We start from the raw sequence: 25,501 nt of genomic DNA, 5'->3' as shown, positions 1-25,501 counted from the left end.
GGTGCCTACTTCTGCCTTGCAACCTGCATGCTGGCTGAAGTTTGCACTGCAAATTGGTAGGTGATGAAATGTTTAAGCTAGAAGCCCAAATACTCATCCTAGCTGCTCCTACTATTTACACATTTGCACCCTTTTTCTTCTCACTTTTGTCCCCAGTACTCCACCAAAAAGGATGTACTGCTTCTTAAGTCTGCTCACCCACCTTGTCACACATGGTCCAAACAAATAAATAGCTTATTCTTAGGCATTCTTAGAAACCAGGTAAAATAATGTTATGGACTGGAATCTGGCTCAAGAGCTACCAGTTAGCCATCCTTGCTCTATGGCACAAATTCAGACTGGGATCCACGTTCTGTATTTCATACCCCTTATCAATTTTACATTCACAGTAGCTGGCACACTTTCTGCACATAATTTCTGTCACATTAGCGTAAAAAAATTGCTGAAGTAAATGTCAAACTGACAAGGGGTGCATTTTATCTTCAGATCTTAAAATATGCAAATTTTAGGCTGTTTATAAAGAAAGAAAAAAACCCCACTAAAGCATGAAAAATTCAGGTGAAAAAGTCTAAGCTAATACCAGGGTCATGAACAACTTGCACTGTTTTCAAAAGTGGATAAAAAAGATCAACTGTATGTTCACTGTGGTGCTTAGAATACTTGAGTTTGTTTAAGCAGCAGCAATCTGGCAAATCAGCTTTAATTAAAAAAAAACCAAAAATCAAAAGAACAACAACAAAAAACCCCCAAAACCAAAAAAACAAACCCAAACACAACCGCTCCATACTTAAATTAAAAAATCATCTAAAAATAAAGTAAAAAAGACAAAGACTCTAGGTTTCCTAGGCCAAGATCCATAAAGTTCGAAAAAGTGCAATCTTCCCTGCCATGTTCCTGAAAATCCCTTCGCATCTAGCTAACATCCATCGTGGACTGTAACAACCCTGTCAGCAACTGCAGAGTGGAGGGGGAAAAAAAACCAAGAAAAAAAGAATCAATTTCACTAGCATGAGCCTTAAATAATTACACGGTGAGCACGCTGGGTGCTATTCCTTCTTCAGCAGGCAACAGAGCAAATGACAGAAGCATCCATTCCAATGTGCATCTGCCAGACGTTTGGAGACACCAGCACTGATACAGTCTGCCAGGGATCCCATGTAGTTTTATGTTGCAGATCTGGCAGACTGACAAATAGCCCTGAGAAACAGGGCAGCCCGATGCACGGACCTCCTGACATTCCACCTTCACACCTCCCAGAAATTAAGCTCCTTAGCTTAGTGATATTTCACGTGATAAGCTGCTGTAGAATCATGAGTGTTGGAAGCCTAGGTTCCTCCACACTTCACCAGGACAGTATCCAGGAAGCTGATCAGGCAGGAGAAGCTTGAATTATTTAATAAAAATTGTAGAAAATGGACCTTTCCCAAAACCCACTTCAGTTTTATAGAACTGGCACCCACAAGGAGTTTTGTTATAATGTTTTCTATCAGATATGACACAGAACACACTGCCTGCACCAAGAAACTTGGGATAGAACACGTACAGATGATGTTTCACTCAGGCTTCCCAAAGCATCTCCCAAGTAGCAAGTTTTGAATGCTAGTGCGAAAGGATCAACAGCGATTAACAACGTGCCTGTGGTACCAGAGGAAGATCGCTTAAACTGCTCTTTAATAAAGATACTGTTTGCAGCACAACAATCCAGAATAATGTTTTAAAAACTCAGTTTTACACATACCTCTGTTCAGTAGGCTCAGTTCTTTGGGAAAGCAAAAGAACATTTTCCTGTTTCTCATGTACAACCGGGACCTGAGGTGGCGAGATTGGCTCATAGGGCTCTGAAGAGACATGACTCCTCTCTGGAGATTTTCCAGGTCTACATCCGTAATTCAGAGACAGATAAGTACTCTTAATGCATGTAAAGCAGTAGTTAACACACATCATTGCATTCCAGTTGTTACATAACTACTTATGTCTAGTTATATATGTTACATGCTTTAGTATGCTTGGTAATCTCAAAAAGATGACTTTGAATTGTCCATAATGACTCTGATAAATTCTAAGTAATTAAACATCTTCACCCCTCTAAAGACTGCAAATTAAGCATAAGAAGTGAAGGGAAAAGAGTTATAAGCTATGTTATGGAGCCAAGCAATTGTCAAAAACAGTGCAAGAGATGTTGCCTAAAAAAAGACCAAGAGATACCTCTGCTTCTGATCTACATCAAGATTACTGTGCTATTTGTTTATAAATATCATATTTGGGCATTAATTAAATTTGCAGTTAAACTGAATACATGCATTACCTTCCCCTGGACTTGTCAGACAGATTTTCAGGTGACACTCTAGCACCTGGCCTCTGATGGTGGACAGACTGCGACTGTGACTCAGGGCTGTAGCGATTTGATGTCTTTGCCCGGGTAGAAACAGGCGTTGGAGCAGGGGTGGAATTCTGGAATGTAGTGGTGGGAGGCTGCAAAGAGGCCTGAGAAGCTGCTTGGTTTCTAGCAAAGTCTTGTGTAATAATTTGCTGATTGCAGCCAACAAAATAGAAAAGAGATCTTGGTCAGACATTGGCCAGAGCGTACATATTCATAAACTAGATGAACATGAGACCGATTACAACAAATGATACAATTATAAGTTCAGACACATTACTGTATAATATCCTCAAGTAAAACTAATAATCACAGAATTGGTATTATGTGCCAAAACATGTGTTTTCATTAGCAAAATATAACTTTTCACATCTGAAAAGAGGCATGCAAATGAACCTACACAGATGTGATCAGCAAGGGTGATAAGTCGATGGGTCCTGGGCACATGTGCCATCCCTTCTGCTTGGGAAGAGGGAGGTGGAGGTTGCTGGGGTGAAGGGGGTTCCTGTTGTGTCCTATAGCGGTGAATCGGCCCCTCATATTGCCTGTTTGGGTCATCTAGTTGAAGAAGAAAAGGTCAGTCTGTTAAGATGGTATTACTGAGGCTTCAAGGTTTGAAAGTTCTGTGCTTAAAAATTTAAAACATGAGGTGTTTCTGCATTAGATTTTAGGTATCCTGTGTGATGACATTTTCCCCCTCCATATATAGACCCTATAATTTACAATAGATAAATAAAACTTCATTCTACAATGCAGGTGAATTTCAGCTCACTTCTCACCTGCAAACTGTACTGTAATAGTTTGAGCCTTACTAGTAGGTAAAAAATTGTGGGCATCACTAATATGCATTAATTTTAAAGAATTTAATAAGAAATTTATTTTCAATATAGCAGCTACGCTGTAACGTAAAGGAGCTCTGTTTAATGCCAAGTGTCAGTTCCAAGACATTTTCTCTAGTTTTTCCACAGATCACTGCAACAATATACTTCCAACAGAAGTTTCTGAAAAGTTAAGAATGTGGTAAGCAGCCACTTAAAAACTCCTGAGTTCATGGAGTTGGTAAATAAAAGCAAGATAATTGTGAGAATATTGGCATATGCAGATAAACTTACTCTCTGCCTGACTTGGTTTAGGTGTGTCTTGTTGATAGGGCTGTAGCTTTTCTTGAGCAGGTACAGGTGAATTTGCAGGGCTAATCACCTCAATGGCATCTCCAGGAGCTTCATACCGGTGGGAGGATACTGAATATCAAGCAAAGGTTGTGGAATAAGGTGTAAATATCACAGAAGACTTTTGTTGCCTGTACATAGCAACACTAGTGCTCCCATTAAAATGACACCAGTGAAATGCAAGTCAAAACACTGTCTTTTTCTCATGATAACCATGGTGAAACAAATATTTCCATAAAGCAGTATTCCAACATAAACAAATCAATTTTAGGTTTCCTGACTTCTGATAATGTTAGTTTTATTATCCTGAATTTCATGTTGTAATGCAGAATCCGAACAAAGCGAACAACTCTGATTTTGCAAGAATCTTGAGTCACTATATGCAAAAACTGTATTTGTTTATGAAGTGTCTCTACTGTGCAGAACTGTGTATTTTATCATTAAACATCAGAATCATTTCACAGCTTAATATCTCCCTATAAGGCTAAGACAGACAGCAAAGTAGTAGATAGTTACTAAGATACGTACAACTACTGGAAGAATCTGAACTTTGAGAGCCCCTATCTCGTGCATCCTTGTCTGAAGCAATCTGTCGAGTGATGATCACATCTATGAAGTTAGCAGCAGTAATTGTGGTCTTTCCTCGAGTTCTCAGCTCTTCCTCGTACCTGGATTTAGGAGGAGGTCCTTTCTCTTTACCAGCCTCTGAATAGACTACTGATGAAGACTGTCCCTGGGACTTGCCACCAGAAAAATTTGCAGACGTATAGGGGCACTGGACAGGCCTCTTTTCTACCTCCAGTGTCTTCTGTTCCATCTGCTGCTGTTCAGTAACCACAGCTGACCGGCGTCCCATATTCTCTTCTATCCTGGTTCCTTCGTGCTTGTTCTCTTTTGCTTTGGCAACTTCCATCTGAGGAGCAGAGGCTGCAGCATCTACTAGTGCTGCAAGGGCATCAGCAGCAGTATTGTAACGGGAAGCTGGCAACCCTTGAGTAATAGAGGGAGCTCCAGGGGTGAGCTGCCTGTTGGCAAACATTGAATATTCTGAATTATATCACACAAAAAAAGAACTAGAGCCATACCACATGTACAAAGTGAAGCTTTTGTGACACTAATTTCTATCCAAACTGGATTGGGTGAAAATGCATTAGATCATTTCCAATAAATTCAAGAGCAATTAGATAGTAGTTATCCTCATCTTGTAGTATTTTCCTCAGGCTAAATGCATCTTTTAATAAGCTCAAATATTAGAACAGGTATCTCTGCAACAGTAACTTAAGAAACATACATGATACGTAGCTGAGCAGCAGGATCCAAAGGTGTGATTACACTTGTCCCATTCGTTCCTTGAAAAATACTAGGCCTTTGCTGCAGTATGTTTTCCTGGCTTCTAACTGAAGGAGACGGGGACCGAACATATCCATGACTGCCAGGTCTGCCAGGCTGCTCTGTACCTGCAAAACATCAAGTGGAGGGGAACAAACAAAAAGTACATATAGATCACTCTTATAACAATGCAGAACTATGTATCAATGCCATCTCCTCCACATCCTTTCCCAGTTGTCTCCACCACTCTAGACGTGACTGTATGTATTAAAGGTTTAAATGGTAGTTTTCTGTTTACAATGCTCTAAATGACATGCAAGTTGTGCTTGCAATAACTGGTATTCACACTGTTCCCGAGGTACTACATTGCTGTGAGAGAAAGATCAAAAAGGCTGGTACTTGCTGAAGCTGCAATTACGACCAGAACTGCTAGATAATGGGAACCTGCCTTAAGTGCAGACTAAAACCAAACTGTTAATACATTGTTAATAAGCTGCATGTTGCTAACAGTGGCTATAGAAAGTGAGTAGTTACAGTCTACAAGACAACCGATCCAAATGTAGCAATGTGCACTCACCTGGTCGAAGATAAAGTTCAGCAGGGACTGAAGCTATTCTCTCCCTCTCTCGTTCGCGTTCTCTTTCCCGCTCTCGCTCACGTTCCCTCTCCCTTTCCCGTTCCTTCTCCCTCTCCCTTTCCCGTTCCCTTTCAGCATTTGCAGCTGCAGAAGCTGCCAGGTGTGTAGGGTGTCCTGGAAGGTCCGCAAAACAAAATGAAGTAACAAAAAGAGATACTCAAGTTAAGCATAATGTGACGTAAACACTTGCCAATATATTCTGCCATCCACTTACAGCAAAATTTTCCAAATACATTTTCATTCCACTCAAGATTATCCACTTATCTAGGAAGACAAAAGCTTAACATACAGTGACAGTGGAAGGCTTAACAGCTTTTTACTAAAGTGGTTTCTACACAGTTAGAAACTAGACAGCTTATAGACCCAAATGTCACCCTTTCAACACATGTAATATGAGGTTAGTGAAATCATAATCAAATGACTATAAAGACCTGACAGAATGAGGCAAATTCTGAATGTCAGCACTCCTTCAGCTGCTACTGTAACTACAAAGGATATCATTAAGAAAACCTTTGCTATCCAAGTGAGAAGTGCATGCAAAAAGCATCGCCTGAGAAAACATCAAAACATGACATTAATGAAAGCTAAATAAAGATGGTCAATTATCTCAGCATATCAGACGATTAGAACATCACCAAATCATAAGAGCTCTTACCTGGTGACAGAGAAGCAGGATTGTAAGGCCTGGGAGGGAATGTAAGCTGGGTACTGGGGATATAGGTGATTCTCTCCATGGGTGGTGTGCTTGTTCCTCCAGGATGAGGCACTAAGATAGTGGGAGCCATATTGTTCAGGTCAATAATTCCTGTTAGGAGATGACACACATAAGAACGGCCATTCAAGGACAGACCAATGGTCCACACATTATATATTCTGTTCATCGATAACTGTCAGCAGTGAATGTTTAGTGGAAAAAATATAAGAATAAGGCAAGTGCAGAACTATATTCCAGCTGGTTATACTCTCTTAGATCTGGCAATCAGCAATTTAGAAACATACTAAGTCAGAATTTGCATTTCTAGCACTCCCTTTAATTGCCCTTTGGAAAAATACACTTCACCTCTACTCAATACTCCCATCTTTTAGCAAAATTGTATTACCAACATCATTCTCTCCCTTTTCCAGACCCTTTATAGTCATAAAATGAAATGGAATGTTGAAATGCACAGGTCCCACTGGAACTCCAATATAACTTCCCCTACCACTTATCCTTTCTTTTCCAACCAATTAAAACACTACAAGATCTTATACCTTATCCTCAAGATAATTAATTCTACCAGCCTAATTCCCTCAGATTTGCTATCTTCCATTCTACCAATAACTATCAAAACCGATTTAATCGATAGACAGATTACCTTATCCAGTAACCAAGCTGGTAGATTGACTATTTCCTGTTAAGTTTGTAACTCCTGGGAGAATGCCATGTAACCCCAAGGATTCATAACTATTAATTTTATTATTTTGTTCTAAGACTTTGCTCAACATTTCAATGTGAAAGAGTTCTTCCAACTCATGTCCCATAAAGAAAATCTCCATCACAGAAATACAAATCTCTCCACAGTGAACAGAGTTGAAAAGAAGTTGCTTTGCTTTTTTGGAATGCCCTTATCTTCTAAAGCATTACTTCTGAGTTTTGATGATTTATTAGTTCCTACAGTTTCTTTGCCAAGGTTCTTGCTTATGGTGTATCTGAAGAAGTTACTAGTTCATTTGGCTTTATAAATTGTTCCTCAATTTTTTTTTTACCTTTATGGTCTTACATTTAACTTGTCAAGATTTCAATTTTCTTGTTTGAAGAGTTATACTTTTGCGAGATGTCTTTTTACTTTTAATAGCTCCTTCCTACTGCTGTTAAATGTCCAGATTGATTTAGGTTTTTCCCCACCCTGCAACACGTCACACACATTTGCTAACTCTCTAACATAACATCTTTAAACAATCACCATGTTTTTCACAAACCTTACCCTTTTAGCTGTTGCTTTTATTTTCATTTTGAAGAAGCCCTCATTTTGATATAATTCTCTTTTCTGAAGTTTGAAGATGAGTTAAATATGCTTCTGAATACCAATTTAAACTAGCACAAAACAGTCTAGCTTCTTACATGCTGCTAAGTCTTACAGCCTTCCCTTTAACGATATTGATTACATAGTTTTCCTTTATATCCACAAAAGCCAGTTAGATGTATGACAACTTGTTTGCAATAAAATCTATACATATGCACTTGTATGCACGCAGGCATGCATCCATCCATACAAACACATGTATTTATAAGCAGCAACAAAACAAACAAACCAATCAACCAAACCACTCTGCATATCCAACACACACTTTAAAGAACATCAGAAGAGACACAGGCATACCTCTTGCTCCTGCATATGGGAGAGCTAAAGTTTGCTCTCTAGGAGATAATCCTCTCGTTACATCAGGACGTAAATTGACTTGCATCTGCTGTGAGGTAATGTAGTCGTTTAGGATTGTCTGTCGTGTATTCTCCATTGCGTAAAGCTGATACTGACTTGGGTAGCCTGGGGTGGGTGAGAGCTGCCTTTGGAACAGGTAAGCAGCAGCAGCTGAGGGTGAAGGAGGGAAAAAAAAGAAGATTTAGAAGCACAATGGGTGATACTGAATGAAAGTTTCAGATGTTGATATAGCTTCAGTGAGAAGTGCTATCAACTCTCTCTAGCCAGTGCCAAATGAATTAGAACAGCATTTTTAATACTGATGTTTTATTGAATTTATGCACTGTATGCGGATAGAAAAAGGTAAATAATCCGGATTTGAGATATGCATTACAGAAGAGACTTGATTAAAAATATAAATCCTGAAGTTCTGAAGCTGTAAAGGGCTGAAATACCTAAAGAAGGTTAAAGTACCTCACAGATGTGGACTGACGGATAGGTCAAAAGGAAGTCTACTGTATTTAATATCACCAGAGGTAACCTGATAATACCTCAGTGAGACTGAATCAGAGTCCTGAACAGAGTGGTTCTGATTACCCTTCAATTCTATAGCATCTTCCACATCCATCTTTGCATAGCTTTCCTGAAAGCTTTTAATATATTTCACAAATATTTATCTAAAAATGCCTCTGAACTTTTTAACAAAACAGAAGCAACCTGGCAGCTTCTAAAAGAAAGCTACAGTATTATACAATAATATTTTAATAAGTTTCCTGGTTATGTATTAACCTCCCCACTAAACTGAAATCAAACAACAGTGTATATATATACAACCTCTTATAAATTTTATGTGGCCATTGATAATTGCCTTTTAAAGGTATCTTTTCTGTGCAAAGCATACGATATTTCTAAAAACAAAAAACCCAACACAAAAGTATTTACCAGGATCCAGAGCCCTGTGAAATGGCATAGCAGGATCTAAATGAGGAGGGAGATGACTCCTATAGACTTCAGGAGTTGCTCCTCTGTGATGAGGGTCAAAAGGACTGTGAGTCACTACAGGGTCAACCCCTGGGACTGGAGATTTTGCTGGCACGCTCTCCCTCTGTGTTGGAGTAAGCGTGTTTTTCCTTTCGTGATTTGCTGGCTTCCCAGAAGATATTCCAGCTAAAACCAATGAAAACCCCAAATTAATAAAATGCATATTTTTCAACAGAAAATTCAGCTGTAAGTATACACTGGCTCCCAAGGAACGTTCTAGAGGACCAACAGAGAATATTTTATAACACAAACTATTTCTGGTGAAAAATCTAAATCCTAAAACTAAGATTGCTTACACTTCACCATATTATCTTCCTCATCTAGATACCTCTATAATTCAGGAATAGCTTCTGCCCTTAAAACATTACCCTTGTAGGTAACACTGTCAATGTCATCCATAATCAAATGCAAATTGAGATTAAATTGCCTTCCCACCTCCATGTTACAATATGGCAGATTTTCATTTTCTTATTTCAATTAACAGCTTACAGCCTTCTAAAATTCCTTCTAGCCACCCTCCAAATTGAAAGAAGCCATTAGAATAATAATAAAAAAAAAGTAGAATGGATTACAGAAATCAGTTTAAAAGTAAGTTTAAAATTAAATTACTAAAACTTCTTGTCTTACTCTGGATAGGAATAACATACCCTCACTAACTCTATTCATCATAGGTGAACTCCTGGACATTGGACTCTGATAGTTCACAGGTGTCCTCCGAGCATTGGTATCATCATAAATCCCAGGGCTCAGCTGTGATTTGGGAGTTTCATGAAGAGTTGACCTGAGAACAGAGGGACCAGAGCTGACTACTGACGTGTGACGGGAACGTACTGCATCCCCGGTCTTCACATCTTCATATTTTCCTCGCTCCACCACCTTCACGTTTTCTGGCACCATTTCCAGCTGAGGCATTCCACGGGGTAGCTTGCTTGGTCCAGTGATTAAAGATTTTACATTGTGTTTGATGGCAGACTGGCCAGAGTTGCTTTCATATTTTATGGGTGTGCCCTGAAAAGGAGAAAGAGGTCAGGTGAGGTTATCCTGCCAATGTTTCACTTGTGCTAAAAAACTCACATTGCTGATATCTTAGTCCATTGCTTCTATCACAACAGCACAGAATACAACTGGATCTTAGTGACTGTTACTTGTCAGTTGTCTCACATTTGCTTGCAAGTGTGTTCCCTACAGGTGAAGTGTCAGGATTTTTCTAATACACAGAAAATATTTTTAAGCTTTGTAAGTTGGTAGCTTTCTTAAAACAAAACAACCCCCACACCATTTGTCATTATTCAAATATCCTGAATCGATTCACTACTGAGTCTGTGAGCAACTGTATGAGTCTATTAGTGCTTTTTGTACATACCTGAGATATGGAGCCTTCTATGATTGGCCTGGTCGTCTGCACCATTTCAGGAGTCTTGCGACTCTCCTGGCTTAATAGGTCCTGTCTTGGGATTTCATGGATGGAACGACCCATTTCTTTTATAGTAGTGACTCCATCATATGGTTTCCCCTTAGTAATGGCTCCTTCAAATGTCCTTATGGGAGGTGACTCTCTCTTAATCTGTTTAGGGTATTTCAAGCCTTCTTCAAAACTTTCAGCTGTTGCTCTTGGTGTGCCTTTTATAGGAAGAAAGAGTCACATTACTGGTATTAATAATTAATAACAACACTAGTATTAATAATTACTAAGTCTCTTCTTTCATAAACAGAGTACCTAACTACATGTCATAATACTGGAAACTTTGGTTTGCTATAGTCTACGATAATATATTCTGAAGACTAAAAAATCACCACAAAAATAATACTGAACAAATATTCAATATATTACTGAAAGCTTCCCAAGTTATTTCAGATGCTGAAATAAGGGAAATAGCACACATCTTCAGAGGTCTGGGGAATTGTTAGTGTTCATTAAAAAAAAAAAAGTGCTAATTACCAAGTATTCATATTAAAAAAAAAAGTCTTTTCCAAAAAGAAATAAAATGTTATGTTTACACACTAGCTTTGTATACAGCATATCAGAAAGCTGCTGATTTATGCTCTGAAAACATGGTTAATAAAATAAGCTCCACCTTTAACACAGCTACCATTGTTAATAACAGTTTTAAGGTTCAGAAATCCAGATTTTTGAGGATGTAATTAATGTTTGCCTTCTAAACTTGCAATACTTTACCTTGCATTATAGAGCCAGATAACACTGTTCTCTCTTTTAGTTCAGCATGTGGGCTACCCCTAGGCAGTGCACGGCATATTAAACCTAAAATTAAAATGAACATAATTTAGAGAATTAAACAAGTGTTCAAAAACCCCTCAAACAACAAAAACTGTCCTCCTCCTTACATACATTACAGATAGTATCTGTATCATGGTAGTGCCCAGAGGGCCTAGCCTCAATATGCTAGGCCTTGTATCAACATGTTATAAACACCATCCTGCCCTAAAAAAAAAAATCTTTCAGTTCAAGTATTCATACTATTACATTTTTGCAAGTTTTAACATATTTAGAAAACACAAGGTATTTTTTATAATTAAGTTTAACTCTTGTCCCAAAAGCAGTCACTGCTTCTCTTACGCTCCACTTCAGTTTCCTTACCTAGTAAAGAAAGGTGTTCATGATGGGAAGTGGAACAAAAACAAACAAACAAAAAAAAAACCCAAACAAAAAAACCCCCACAAAAATATACCTCAGCATCCTCCAAATTAATCAAAGTTCATATTGAATCATCTGGGAAGAGTTGAATTTACTGTTCCTACAGTAGGTATCTAAATCAAACCCCCAAAGACCTCATAATTTTCCACAGATTGAGGACAGAAAACGTGTCAGAGTGACGAGATACAGCATAAAAGTATCAGAGCAGCTGCTCATGTGCCAAAAGAGCCCAAAGACGAGACAAATCCATCAGCAACTTAAAGGCAACACTGAATTTCTACATACAGTCTAGAAACCTCTTATTCATATTGTTCAATCTCATGAAAATGCACACAAAATAGCCTTGAAGGGCTACCCAAAGATGGGACAAAATGTACTTAAGGAGTAAGGCGTGAAACATTTTCTTGCGTTTGTATTTTTAAAAAACAAACAGAAAAGTTATATAACGGCCTGACTTGACCTTTGCAGGCTTAGTTTGATTACAGTTTATTAAATCAAAATAAACTAGGGATGCCCTGAAGCAGTACACAGCAGCTGTGCAAGTCTTCTGCTTGGCATAATCGAAGAGGTTTATCGCAGGAATGCAAAAGGTCACGCCAATGTGTTACCACGTTACTATGCCGTGGCTGAGACCAGTATTTAACTGAACGGGCGTGTCCATGGAGTCCCTTCTAGTATGACTCAGTGTTGTTTCAGCTCTGCGACAACCCGCTGGGGCTGTGAAGAGTCAGTTACATGTGTCAGATCCAGGGAGAGGAGTAAGTGCTAGCTGAACTACCTGCAGTTATGGTAACACACCAGCAAAACAAAAAGGAAAACTAGTATCTACTCCAGTCGTATTTCCAGCATGCTTTAATTGTAGTGGTTAGTAGTGATTTAAAGACTTAAATCTAATTTCTCTTTTAGTCTGCTCCATAAAATAACTGTAAATACTCTTACATCAATGCAAAATTTTTGGATAGAACACAAAACACCTTGGAAGCAGCTGTTTTTACCTTCCAGAGGTGCAGACACTGGAGACTCCCGCATTGACATTCCTTGCTTTATATTTCCTTCCATTGTATCATAGCTTCTCTTTAAACCAATTTCATGAGCAGTTCTTGGACTCCTTGTTCCTTCACGAACATTTTTAATAGCTGGCAAAATATTCAAGAGCGTGGTTAGGAGAAAAAAAAAAGACACATGAGCATTACATTTAATGAGACCACAGGTCATTAATACTTTAACAACACAACTTCAATATAACATTGTAACATTAAATCTTGACCTTAAAAAGATCTTTTATGGTTTCTTAAAAAAATATATTTGTTCAAGCAGTTACTCATTGAACTTCAATTGAAATACTAATAAAAGTTAAATAATACATTTCTTTTGATTTTAATACAGATCATTTTAAACTTGGTTGTTTAACTTTTCAAAATAAAAATATTCCATGACAAATTGGAAATAAATGGCACAGAAATTAAATAGTTTAACTATATTTTAAATACATAGTACAGGAGACTCTTCAGAACACAGGCACAATTTCTGGATCGCTTTAATTCTCATACCCTCAAAAACACACGCAGGTTAATGCGTCTCCCAGATGGCACCCAGTGACTGAGGTTTATACCTATCCACTTGGAAGCAGATACACTTCAGCTATGGATTATAAAAGCAGAACCTGCTGCAGCCTTGACTTTGATCAAGTAGAATACACAAATACTCACTATCATAAGATAAAATATGCCCACTTTTGCCTTCATAAATAACATGGCCTTTGGCTGAAGCTTCCTCTCGGCACTTCTCTGGGCTGCTGTCTTCTGTAGCTAGCCGGGTGATAGTTCCCTTCAATAACGCATCAGCTGCTATGCCAGACTGGGACAGAGCTGGTGTACCCTGCATTTAAATCAAATATAACTCAGAACATGTGTATTTATTTAAGAGAATGGGGAGCGGGGGGGGAAGGGGGGGGGGGGGGGAATGGGGACACGACAAAAAAAAACAAACAAAAAACCCCCCACCAAAACCAAAACCCACAACATTTTCAGATCTAGAAAACCAATTACTTTATCAAGCAGTACGGCTTAAACTTCTGCCTCTATTATTAGACATTTAACCTAAGTATTAGTAAGATTATTTGTAGTCAATTCGCTACCTTATTAAACGACACACAGAAAGAAGAATAGGGAGTACAATATTACAAAAGTATTTCATGACCTAGAACATTTACCCTATAATACCATTTTGGGGGAAGATAACATATACTACATACTTAGTGGTGCCATTAGGTTTTATTTCTATCCAAAGTAATGAAACCTACCCTTCTCAGAGGAGAATTGTTACTATTGCTCTCTGTAACTAGAGATCCCAAATCAACCAAAACAGTAGCATTTAAAAAATGATGAGACAAAAGGGCTTAATTTACCTTTTTGGCTTTAAATAGCATCTGCACAAGACTGGTTACAGTTGATTTTAATATTTGAACTCAGGTGTGACGTTAGTTTCATGGAAGTTGCTAATAAGCCTTCAGTTAGGTACACCAAAGGCTCTGGTGGTTTTATTTAAAAAGTTTAAAGACTCATATACATGAAGATGAAATCATGGTAATGCTGACTTCAGCAATAGTGGGATTTGACCATCTGATTGTATTAAAATTTCTTTTTTCAAGGCAGTTCCTACTCTGGGACATTAATTTACTTTTTCAGACATGCAAATACATTCATGGTGATAGCTTAAATATACTGTTTTGCCACAGCCTTCTCAGTAAGGGGAAAAATACCTGAGTTATGGAGCCTCTCAAAGAAGGAATGGTCTCAACAGAAACTTTATTGGTTGGAGTTCCTCGTGTTATACTTCCTTCCTGTATTGTTGTGGTACCTGATTTGAAATAAGAGATCCTGATAAATAAGATAATAATAATAAAAAAAAGTAGCCACTCTATTTGAAATAATTAAAAACTCTAGTGAGAACTGTTAGTTTACACTAAAACGCAGGGAAAATTTCAGTTTAACACCATGCATTTGAGGCAGTTCGATTATTTCCTCTTTTAACATAGTCTTTTACAGCATTAATCCATGGTATTTAGTTTCTCTTCTTTTGATGTATTTGGATATTTCACATGTACGGCTCTGTGTATGCTCTAGTGAACAACTTAATTTTGAAATTGGCATGCCTTGAAACAAATGTTTTTAAAAGAGACACGCAGACAGGAGGAGCTAGCTACAAATACACATGCCTTGGAAAATAGGGAGCAGATTAATCATATAATACTTAAAAACAACACTTCAGCAGTTTGAGCTCTAGAAGTTAATTCTCTCAGTTTTCTCAGGCTCTGACAAAGTTTCTTAATCTGTATGACTTTCTTTACCTCGAACCACGCTTTCATGTTGTGCCCTGACCAGGAGTCCCTCAGGTTGGGAATTCTGACTTCTGGGAGAGAATTCTTCTTGTTTGATATAGGGCAGGGAAGCTATTCAGAAGAAGAAAAAGAATAAGTTCAGGGTTTTTTTCTTTAATTATGAGTCATTAAATAGTCTATGTAAAACACATGTCAGCTTTTCTTTTCTTACCAGATTTGGCTGACTCCTGCTGCCTTGGCAGCCCAAGAGATATAGAACCCACTGATGGCTTTGCGGTTTCTTGGGTGTAGGAAGCTTGACCATGGGATGTTAAGTAAGTGCCAGGTGTTCCCTAAAACAACAAATATATTATATGTTAATTCTTGTTTCTGGAACGAAGAGTCACATCTATGTTTAAAGGAGAATGCTAATACTACTACAATCTTATCTTAAAATGCTACAGCACACCACTGCAAAGCATCAAAGTGAAGAACACCAGGAGTGTAGTGTCACTGTTAGTTTGGAGACACAGTTCACCTAGGCTGGACATCCTCCACCATGCTACTAAATGTAAATAACTGTAACATGTTCTCTTTTCTAAGGCACCTGTAATTTCTGGACTTTTAGAGGTGGCATGTACAGGACTTAAGTGTTAATGCTGTGAACACATAACTGAGTACAAGATGTTGAAGGTTGGTGAAAGGGCAAAAAATTGATGTAAGCACAGATTTTCAAATAATAATTCTCTTACTTGTGAGATTGAGCCTCCCATGATGAAAGAAGGTTTTTCTGATGGCACACTTGTTTTGGAGGATGGAATGAGTGGTGGTGGTGGTCTGGTGGGTCTGGTTGTTGGAAGGCGGACTCCTTCAGGTATATTGGTTATTACTTGGTGAGGTGCTGGCTGGAGAACTTTGGGGAAAAATTGTACATTAAACATTACAGTCTGTTTCAGCTCTACTAGTTGTTAGAAAGGCAAGAAGAAGAGAAATAGCACAGTTCATCTGACAATTTCTGATGGGAATTGCCTCACAATACCCAAAAGCTATCTAGCTGTATTTAGAACTCTGAAATTCACTATGTCCAAGTGTATGTTATGCATAGAAACTGAATGGAGAATATCTAACCTTGCATCAAACTTAAAAAAAAAAAATGGCAAAAGCTGCACTGTAGAATTGCAGACTCTGAAAACTAAGCTTTTAAAAATAGCAGTCCAGGCTATATTCAAGTTTTTTGTTGTTTTCCTGTTTTTAAAGAAAGTTCTTATTCTTTAAATGGAATGCAGCTGAGTCAAGTATAATCTAAGCTTCCCTGATTTTGTCTTTTCTTAGCATGACATTATACTCTGAAGGGGAAAGCAATAATCCAAGTTTTAGAATTAAGATTTGTCAGTTATTTCACTGTTTTATAAAACATTCAGACTATAATATTAAGCTATTACAGTCAGAAACTAGTGCCAACGATAGTAGCAGCTTTCTCTTTTCCTCAACTCCCTCCTTCATAAGAAAGGCCACCTATGAATATGACGGTACTTGTATTAAGCTGAAAACCTGTTGATGACTTTGTCCCTATGCTGTTTTAACACTTTTCAGATCATCCTATTTGCTTAATAAAATACAAATACATGTTATGCAGCTGATGCAACAATAAAGAACAAAAATACAACCTCACTGGAGCTAGAAAAATACTGAGCACCTATTTACATGCACACACAGAAAATTTATTTTCTTCTTTTGTTAATTCACAAAATGGTTAGAGAATAATTTGATGCTACATCAAGTCACAGAAGTCCAGCTTCCAAAGGAAGACTACATATCGCTATGATATGTAACAAAATATTTACCTGGCGGGACACTATAGCGAGCTGCATTCATATCAGGCTGCGGAGAGGCTTTATTGACTTCTCTTGGAGATAGCCTGTATGGTGATGCTGACCTTGTTGCTGTATTTTGCACTTGTGCTTCCTGTTCTATTGCTCGCTTGACCTCAGCATAAGGCATATAGGCCACCGGTTTTCCTGTGAAGGTTAAAGTTATCAGAAAGAAAAGAACCCTGGATTAGAAATCAGAGTCAACAGGTCCAGTTTACAGCACAATTTTAACAAAGGGCCTGCTCCAATGTCAGATGTACTCATCAGGTACAAATGTTTCAATTAAAAAGTAGTATTAAGGTACAGCTTAATTTAATATGTTCTTATGTCTATACTTGTATATTCAATGCTTTGAAAAACTTTCTCATACTTTCTATATATGAAAAACAGTATCTGGATCCTTTAGGTCCTTTAAGTGAAAGCTCTACTACTGAAAAAGATCTAATTTAAAGAAGATTCCTTTCCAAATTCTGTGCATCAGCCAGGTTTACATGCAAGTTCAGCCAGACTTACATGCCAACCCCACCAGACAAAAAGTCTCCCTTCCTTGTTTGCTTGCCCAGAGAAGTTACAAATTAAATTTCAAATACCAATATTGCCCATCAATGGTGTTTAAAGGGAAAATACATTTTTATCGAATTTAGGAAAATAAAAATCCAGTACCAGAACTTCAGAAATTCCTTTTCTTTGGCAATGGACAATTTAAGTATTCAAAATTACAAGCCAGAACAAGTCTACTGCAGTTGTAAAGTTATATCTTTAACCTCCCTAGTCAAAGAAAGATGGCATTAATCATCCCATAATAGCTTTCTAAAGGATCTCAACTACTTTATTTCATGGTAAAGTATTGTTGAATTGGCTTATGACAACCTACACAACACGCCCTTTAGTTTGACAAGAACACTGCCACAACACAGGCAGTGTTCTGATGTATGCAATGCAAGGTTTTTAAACAGTCTGTGGGCTCTCCGCTGCATACAGCAGCTGGTAGACAAGTTTCATATGCACAGTGTATCTTAGGAAGTAGCTGTTGTAATGATCTGATGGCATGTCAGCCCCTTCTAGTTTTCAGATTAAGACGTCCAGGCTTGTAGAACCATTTACATTAACCACGTTATCCCTCCCTCTCTGTCTGCCTCAATAACCACCTTGATTTTTACTGGCAAAGACTTCACCCCAGAACTTTCCCACACTTCATAATACCATTCTGCCAATGCCAAGAGTTATTCAGGTAGCATTTCAGTTAAATAGTACTTTTAAGCAACCCCAGACTTTCCACCTAAAGAAGCAACTTCCAAAACCCACAATCTTATCCTCCCCTCCACAAACCTACCAGCTCCCTTCTCACTATTTTAACAGGCAAAAAATGGTTATGTTTCTTTCATTTTACTTAGGTAAAAGTAATTAAGGTGAAGCATTTTCATAGCATAATTTAAAACTGTTATGCATATTAAATACAGAATACTCTAGTTTCAAAGAACATGATAGTTTATGTTGCTAATACTGTGGAGACAATAGAAACAACGCACGAGAATATAAAATCTAAAAATGCAGAATTGTGCAACTGTGATGATATCTCTAATATTGTAACATTCAGCACATTAATCTCACTCGGTTTATTTCCCTGTTACAATGTACAGTTTGTGGACCTATTCCTTTTGTAGTAAAGAAAGTTAAGGTAAAAGTTACACACTTAGTACAGAACTGGGACTCCCATAGGATATGCTTTTCTTGCACAAAAAAAAGCAATCTTCTGCTAAGCTGTTTGTAATTTGCAAGCTGTTGACAGAATTAAAATAATTTCAGTTCAAAGAATGAAAATATAGCCAATATACACAGGAGGAAAGCATAAGATGAATGTCTAATGAAAGCTAATAAATGCATCCTTTGGCTCTTAAACAGCAATTTGGATGATGCAACATATACACCGTCCATCTTTTACCGTTGCTGGTTACAGGAAAGTGAACAGGCAAGTCCATATTTAGTCACCCTGACAGGTTCTGTGAGCAGTTTTAGCTTTGTTCTGTACGGAAGATCACACTGAGTGTCACATTCAGGAAACACAGGTCCAGACCCCAGAGTTCAGTTCAAACCCTGTCTCCAAGTATCCTCTATATATACACAAAAGCAACCAACCATCATATTCTCAAGAGAAAGAACCTTTCACACAGCCCTTCTGCAAATAGGCTAAAGCATGACAGTTCTACCATACTTTTGTGCCCTACTCCAGGGCTCAATATCCAGGTACGTACTCCAGTGCAGTAAAACATTCATCTTAATTGTGCTCATACTCCTGCAGCAACTCTCTCCCATCTTCACCTTAAGCTTCTGAAAAGGGCTCCCCCAGAACACGCAGTTATCTGGGTCCTCTCACCTGCACACTTAATCTTTCTGAATCTCTCTCTGTAGGAACAACTCCTTTTTGGATTTCACCCAAATGAAGCCAGTTTTTCTGTCTCATCTAAATGGGCTACAATGTAGTTCTCCCAATGCTATAACCGCAGCAGGATCTGTACAGTAGACGGGTTCCTTCAATCAAGTGCCATCAGAAAGCAATAATTACTTATCGGCACACTAAACTTTCATTCTTAAACAAGGCAGCAGTGTAACAGGCGGGCATAAAATGTAGGGTTATTTCCACGACAGATGTGAAAACGCCTACCTTCCCACTCAACATTAGGGCTCTTGGAAGTGCCACAAGGGCTTACAGCACTTCGATACTCCATATCCAGCTGCTCTTGCCTCTGGCGTTGCTCCTCCAGCAGCGCTGACTCATGCATTGCTTTAATGTGCCGTTGATACAGCGCGTAACCGCTCACTGGTGTTCCAACAGGAACAGTACAGGGACTGCAAGAAACCTACAAGGAGGGGAAGGTATTAACATCCAAGGCATTAGTACAGGTACTTACTAAAGTAACTATCTTGCTCAATGCCTCCACTGCAGCAGCTGTAGTCTATGTACGAGTTTCAAATGGTTCACACCTGTTTTTAAGCTATTACTTGTGTATTTGTTTGTACTTAACTTACTTAACCCCTCAAAAGTATTATGATAACAAAGCAAATGATACATTTCTTCATTTGTTTCATGATTTTTTGCCGCTTTAGTGTTGCGACTACTTTTAGGGACAACAGATGCTCCTTCAAACATCACTTAAACCAGCCCATACCATAGGTGGTATGACAGCAGCTCGATGGTGAAGTTGTTGCAGGTCCATCTGTCCTTGTTTTATTGTGGATGATACCAATATTGACCCAGCGGGATTTAACAGTGAGGGCTTTGACTCCCTGCTGAAGATACTGGAAAAAGAGATAGAAGGAAGAGAAGAATATCACCAAAAAGACCAGAATTAAACATCTTAAAAAGTTTACAGGCAAAAGTATGCCCCTCAACTTCAAAAAACCAACACATTTAACACACTGGACAAATAGCTGAAAAAATCATGTTGTGTTTTGTCCCACAGCACATCTGGTAGAATAGGCAACAGATGCTGCTGTATAATACAGAGAAATACCAAAAGAAGTGTTCAGAATCTCCAATACTAGAATGCTGTTTCTATATGCCCACTACTGCAAGAATGCAATCTTCTTTATAAATAACGCTTTGAAAAAAATAAGATAGGAAACACTTCAGTTAGGATATATTTAGTCCACAGGAAATAAACAAACAGTGGTATACAATAGACTACTTTCACGTGGAGGGCTAATATATTTGTGAAGTGGAAAGATGATGTCTGAAGAGGCAAGAGAGCGCAGAAACACCATCAACTGCACTCTTCCAAAGAGCACATGCAGAACAACGATACTGGATACTTTTGACATTTAACATCTATCCTTAGTACTGCGTGTATATTAAGACCACTGGCAGGGAGGGGGCATTGGCTCTGATGCTACGCTATGATTACATAGGAATTGCACCAGCAGAACACTAGAAAGACTTCAAATATGGTCAGGGGTGTCAGCCATCCCCCAAAAGATAAAATGGTTCCAATGACATGCAGCATTGTCCATTTAAAGCCCTATATACTCATTTGGATTATCCACAGTGTTTAGGGCCAAGTTCCCAGGAACTAGTATTTGCATGAGGACATTGTACACTGTGGAGAAAGAGGTCATTCATTTCTCAGGATGCTTGCCCATTAATTTATGGACACTGACCGGTAAGAGTGAGAAATACTTCCACTACTCTATTATTAATAGCCTTCAAGAGATTCAGTTCTACTGATTGATATAACGTGGTTCAATGACAGTAACTGGGCACAGGACTCTAGAGGTTATACAAGCAAATAAGTGTAAAATGTTAAAAGGTAACTAAAATATCAGTATTTTATGCCCCTAGATTATTATTTTTTTAAAAGCAAGTTTCATGTCCTACTAAATGATATATTCAGGCTGTTTTCTCTGTCAAATTCAAGGAGGTTTGGATGCATTCTACTAAACTGAGTTTATGAAAGCAAGAATCAATCAAAACAACTCCATCTCCAAATTTTTGGCTCTATATCCAAACAGTTTTTCACTAAAGGGAATGGAGAGCCCATGTACTATCCCACACCAACCAATCACACTATAAAAATATTCCGAATCTACTTCTGAACGTGTAAATTTGTTCGTAAGTATTGTGTAAAAGCAACAAACTAACAAAACCAAACCAAACCAAAGAACTTCAGTACAGATCCAGTTACACAATCACCATTGAGTTTCTCAGTGGACAGATGGGGGCATTTACAAAACTCCCCACATTACTTACTTAATTTTTTTAGTTGGTCACTGATTTTTAAATAGCTCTGTATCAGAAAATCCTGCAGCAGCAAGATCTTCCCCTCCCTACCAGAAGTACCACAGAACTACTTATCATGGAAACTCATGCCAGGAGCATCTTTAATCTCTTTTCTTGCTTTGACAAATTTTCATTGTTTCAGTAAGCTGCTGTCCTTTCCAGATAATTAACACAATTCCCATTCTCTGAGCAGATCCCAAATGGCTTGATTTCCCCCAGTCTCTAGCTTTCCAAGTAGTTGTGCTAGCTTGCTACCCCCCTAGTCAGTCTATCACCATGGAATTTTTGCCTTACCCTGCCTTAGAAGACCCTTCTTTTGGCTTTTCATCAAAATTTAAAATCAACATTTCCCTCTGTTGCACTTCCAGCAAAGACTCTTTAGAAATTCTTTCCTTAGTAGAAAGTCATAACAGAAATGTCACTACTGATGACAGTTTTTGGATCACTGTTAAGTAAAACCACTTTTTAAACAACTTCTTAAAGATGGCAATATTTAAATGCTAAACAATTAAACTCACCCTTGTCTGTCAGGTTCTCCATCAACTTCCTCATCAGCACTACAGGTGGCACTCGAATCATTATCTGAATGGGATTCTTGTCTTGCTGTATTAACTTGTTGTGACAGACTATAGTCCATTTCCTCTGGTTCTGACTTTTCCTTGGGTTTCTCCATATCTCTCTCTTTGGTATCACTCTCTATTTTCACTTGAATATTCTCTGGTAGCCTCATTTCAGTCTCTACAGGTTCTACTTTGGTATGCACTGGAAGAGTAATCACAGGCTTAGCTTCAACTGTATGGCTTCTACTGTCAACCTCCATAGGCTCTTCTGCCTCATTATTTATTTCTTCCTTAACCTGTGGCTCAGGGTTCTGACTTTCAGCTGTTGACACACTTTGGGCTGTTAAGGAGGGAGATGTGCTGGTTGCAGGTTTAATGGTAGATTCTTGTTCTGCTGTCACCTCAGTGGTTCCTTTTGAAGCAGCACTCTCAGATGGAGTTTCTTCACTTGGTTTAGCAGGTTCCGCTGGCGTTGGAGACGGAGCGCTTTCTGTATCAGAACTATTTTCAGCACCTAGGGGAAAAAAAGAGTTTTGGCATAAAGGTGCAAGGTTAATGAAATCTAACTAGGCTTCGATGAACTGCTTCTTCAGAATAATCAAATATATGTCTGCTGTCCCAAAACATAACAAGACAATTGCCCTGAAGAATTGACTCACGAAGGGAGAGCAGCCAAAAATCAGCAGATACAGGTTAAGAAGGGAGACTGGAATTACAGAAATAAGACTGCTTAGCTAGCTCTGATCTTGTAGAGAGCCAGCCACATAAACTCTTGTGCATATATCAGAGACTTGGTACTTCCATATATGATGCTGCTTTATTAAAAGATTAGTCAACATTCACAGTACCTAAGGCACAGCTTTAATGATTTAAATTAACATGTTTTAGAGGCACCACTGGCAGAAGTGACGAAACACCAATTTTACATGAAAATCAGTCACATTTTATAGACATTCTGACTTGCAATTTTTGCTGTAAGTTAACAGTTCTAGTTTAACTTCCTTTGTGAATCAGCATTATTTTCTTGAAAATGTCTTTGCTCTGTGAAAGGTGTAAACAGCATCGACAACTGGATACCAATTAAAGAAGGGTATTGATTCTTGCAGTAAAGAACCCTCCTCCTCTTTTTAGCCTAGTTCATGAACTCCATTATATTATAAATATCTTTTAGATAAATAAAAACGTTTATGAAAAACTATGGCAACATCTAGAACACAGATGTTACATTCAAGTCTTCTGATAAGAATCGTCATTCTGATAAGAACTACATCAATATTTTAAGAATGTTTGTTAAACAAATGGATGCAATAAGGATCCATCAATTCTAACCTATCCATCTGTAAAACAAGTAATTAATTTTGACTTATTATAGAAGTGGGCAATTTGCTGAATTACACACACACGCTGCAGCTTAAAACAAAACAAAAATCAACCAAAACCCAAAATTCCCAACACTTAGCCATATTCTCTGATTCATCGTTTATGAATTCTATTGCTTACAGCTTCACAAAAGGCTGGCCAAGACTGACTGATGTTGAGTGTCTATAATTATTAGCAGTTGCAACCAACACATTTAAAAAAACCTAACACTTAAATTTGCCTGTCTGAAGCTTTACTGAGACTATCAACTAGCAAAGGTTACATATCTTTGATTCAATTTGTTTCAACACTCACAATTTTTTGGCCAGGTGCTGTCAGTTTATCCTCTAGAAGACCATAGTCAAAGCATCTCAAAATACTAAGCAATAACATCTTAAGGCTGCTCAACACTAAAAATGCTTTTTCCCCTCCAGATACAACTAGTGAAGTGAGTTCCAATTGCTAAAATCTAACTGAAACATAGTATTTGAGCACTACATTGTGAAGTAGAACACAGCTTTCTGAGCATATAATTGGCACAAAACATATCCCTTTCTGTGCCAGAAAAGTTACCTTCACTGTCTTCTGGATTCTCTTCTTCATTAGATGCTTCGATATCTTCATCCTCCTGAGCTGACACAGTTGAAGCTACGCTCTCACACTGTGATACGTCTCGCTCCTCACGGGGCCTTCGCGAAGACTGATAAAGACATGACATTTACATTGTACCGAAAATTTGCAAGTATTATTTCCTTTTACATGCATTGTCATTTATCAATCTGAGGTTGAAATGAAAGACAGAGATTCTCTGTTTAGCGCAGATTCATTCACAAGGGCACACTCTTTCAAATTCAGGCCAGCTTTTGCTGATCCTGATGAAAAATAAGCTTGGGAACAAACCAGTATCTCAAGATATGTTTGGGGGACAACAGAACTACTGCAGCAAACACAGACACTGATGCTCTTCACTTCAGTGAGAGAACACTAGGATAACACCACAGTTTAGAGGATTCCAACACTCAGGATTCTACTTTAGATGCCCCAAAACTTTCAGTTTCTGGTTTTCTACCAATTCTCTTGCTCTGTTTTGTAAGGTTAGTGCTTATTGTGCTTTAAGGTAACTGTTCTACAGCGATGACCTGAACTTCTATAGCTGCTGGTGTACTGATAAGGAACATGGTTTTCAGAGCACTAAAGAATTCTTCAGGCTTGAGTGTTCTATCTGATAGAAATTTTTCTATTGCATTTTAAAGCAAGAACTGATTAGTATCACAGGTCAGTGATCATCAGCCGCCTTTTCTAGATTTACGTCACAACACAAAAACAAGTAGAAAAGGAAACAAGCGGTGATTGCAAAACAGTCTTAGTGAAGCGTGATGAATGCCTTCAGAAAGATGCCAAGCTTTCCCCTGCAAAACATGCAATGTCCACTGCACTTACCTTCTGTTTGTGCTGTTGGAGGAGGCTGTCTAGATTGTGTCTCCTTTTATAGTTGAAATAGAAGTTCTTACACTGAGCTTCACTTTTCGTCCCAACCATTTTGGCAATTGCTGCCCAGTTTCGTCCATGTTCCACTAGGCCTGTTCAAACATATAAGAACCAATATTTACTATGATAAATAATTCAGCTATCCAAACCCAAATAAATGGAACAACAATGCCTATGGGAAGGTATACAGAAGTACTGCTGTCCTTAAGAGAACTCTCACTATGACAATGTACTTGATAACTAACTTACGGGGAGAAAAAAAAGCTGTGTCAACTTGAATGTCTGCTTATGAAGCCTTCAAACGTAACTTTTTGCTGTTGCTAATACGTAACACTTCTGCTAAAGTATTGATTTTATGCATAAAATTTACAGGTAACAGTACCTGTCAAATGAACAGACAAGTTATAAACTACAATAGGAATTTTTGTAACTTATTAACACTTTACTTTGAAAATGTACATGTGACATACACACCTTCACATCTGTTTCACAGACTTCCATGGACCAAGCACAACATCAAACTGT

General features: G+C 38.2%; 1 protein-coding gene across 4 annotated transcripts in view; it reads right to left on the bottom strand.

Annotated features, from left to right (window-relative positions):
• NCOR1 (nuclear receptor corepressor 1) overlaps positions 1 to 25,501 on the bottom strand; it is a 73,679-nt gene that overhangs the window by 4,489 nt on the left and 43,689 nt on the right. For all 4 annotated transcript variants that reach the window (XM_075518324.1, XM_075518321.1, XM_075518323.1 and 1 more), the window contains exons 18-42: positions 24,929 to 25,068; positions 24,062 to 24,188; positions 22,088 to 22,643; positions 19,963 to 20,092; positions 19,458 to 19,653; positions 16,769 to 16,942; positions 15,677 to 15,837; positions 15,157 to 15,277; positions 14,955 to 15,056; positions 14,367 to 14,464; positions 13,315 to 13,483; positions 12,601 to 12,741; positions 11,129 to 11,212; positions 10,316 to 10,572; positions 9,600 to 9,960; positions 8,854 to 9,078; positions 7,873 to 8,082; positions 6,168 to 6,317; positions 5,453 to 5,626; positions 4,838 to 5,003; positions 4,075 to 4,571; positions 3,490 to 3,618; positions 2,778 to 2,935; positions 2,306 to 2,529; positions 1,739 to 1,876 (exon numbers count right to left, since the gene is read on the bottom strand). In XM_075518324.1, the coding sequence (XP_075374439.1) occupies positions 1,739 to 1,876; positions 2,306 to 2,529; positions 2,778 to 2,935; positions 3,490 to 3,618; positions 4,075 to 4,571; positions 4,838 to 5,003; positions 5,453 to 5,626; positions 6,168 to 6,317; positions 7,873 to 8,082; positions 8,854 to 9,078; positions 9,600 to 9,960; positions 10,316 to 10,572; positions 11,129 to 11,212; positions 12,601 to 12,741; positions 13,315 to 13,483; positions 14,367 to 14,464; positions 14,955 to 15,056; positions 15,157 to 15,277; positions 15,677 to 15,837; positions 16,769 to 16,942; positions 19,458 to 19,653; positions 19,963 to 20,092; positions 22,088 to 22,643; positions 24,062 to 24,188; positions 24,929 to 25,068 (4,888 nt within the window). The remainder of the gene's footprint in view (positions 1 to 1,738; positions 1,877 to 2,305; positions 2,530 to 2,777; positions 2,936 to 3,489; positions 3,619 to 4,074; positions 4,572 to 4,837; positions 5,004 to 5,452; positions 5,627 to 6,167; positions 6,318 to 7,872; positions 8,083 to 8,853; positions 9,079 to 9,599; positions 9,961 to 10,315; positions 10,573 to 11,128; positions 11,213 to 12,600; positions 12,742 to 13,314; positions 13,484 to 14,366; positions 14,465 to 14,954; positions 15,057 to 15,156; positions 15,278 to 15,676; positions 15,838 to 16,768; positions 16,943 to 19,457; positions 19,654 to 19,962; positions 20,093 to 22,087; positions 22,644 to 24,061; positions 24,189 to 24,928; positions 25,069 to 25,501) is intronic.

This window comes from Mycteria americana, chromosome 15, assembly GCF_035582795.1.
Source record: "Mycteria americana isolate JAX WOST 10 ecotype Jacksonville Zoo and Gardens chromosome 15, USCA_MyAme_1.0, whole genome shotgun sequence".
NCBI lineage: Eukaryota > Metazoa > Chordata > Aves > Ciconiiformes > Ciconiidae > Mycteria > Mycteria americana.
This window is presented reverse-complemented; position numbering and strand designations above follow the sequence as displayed.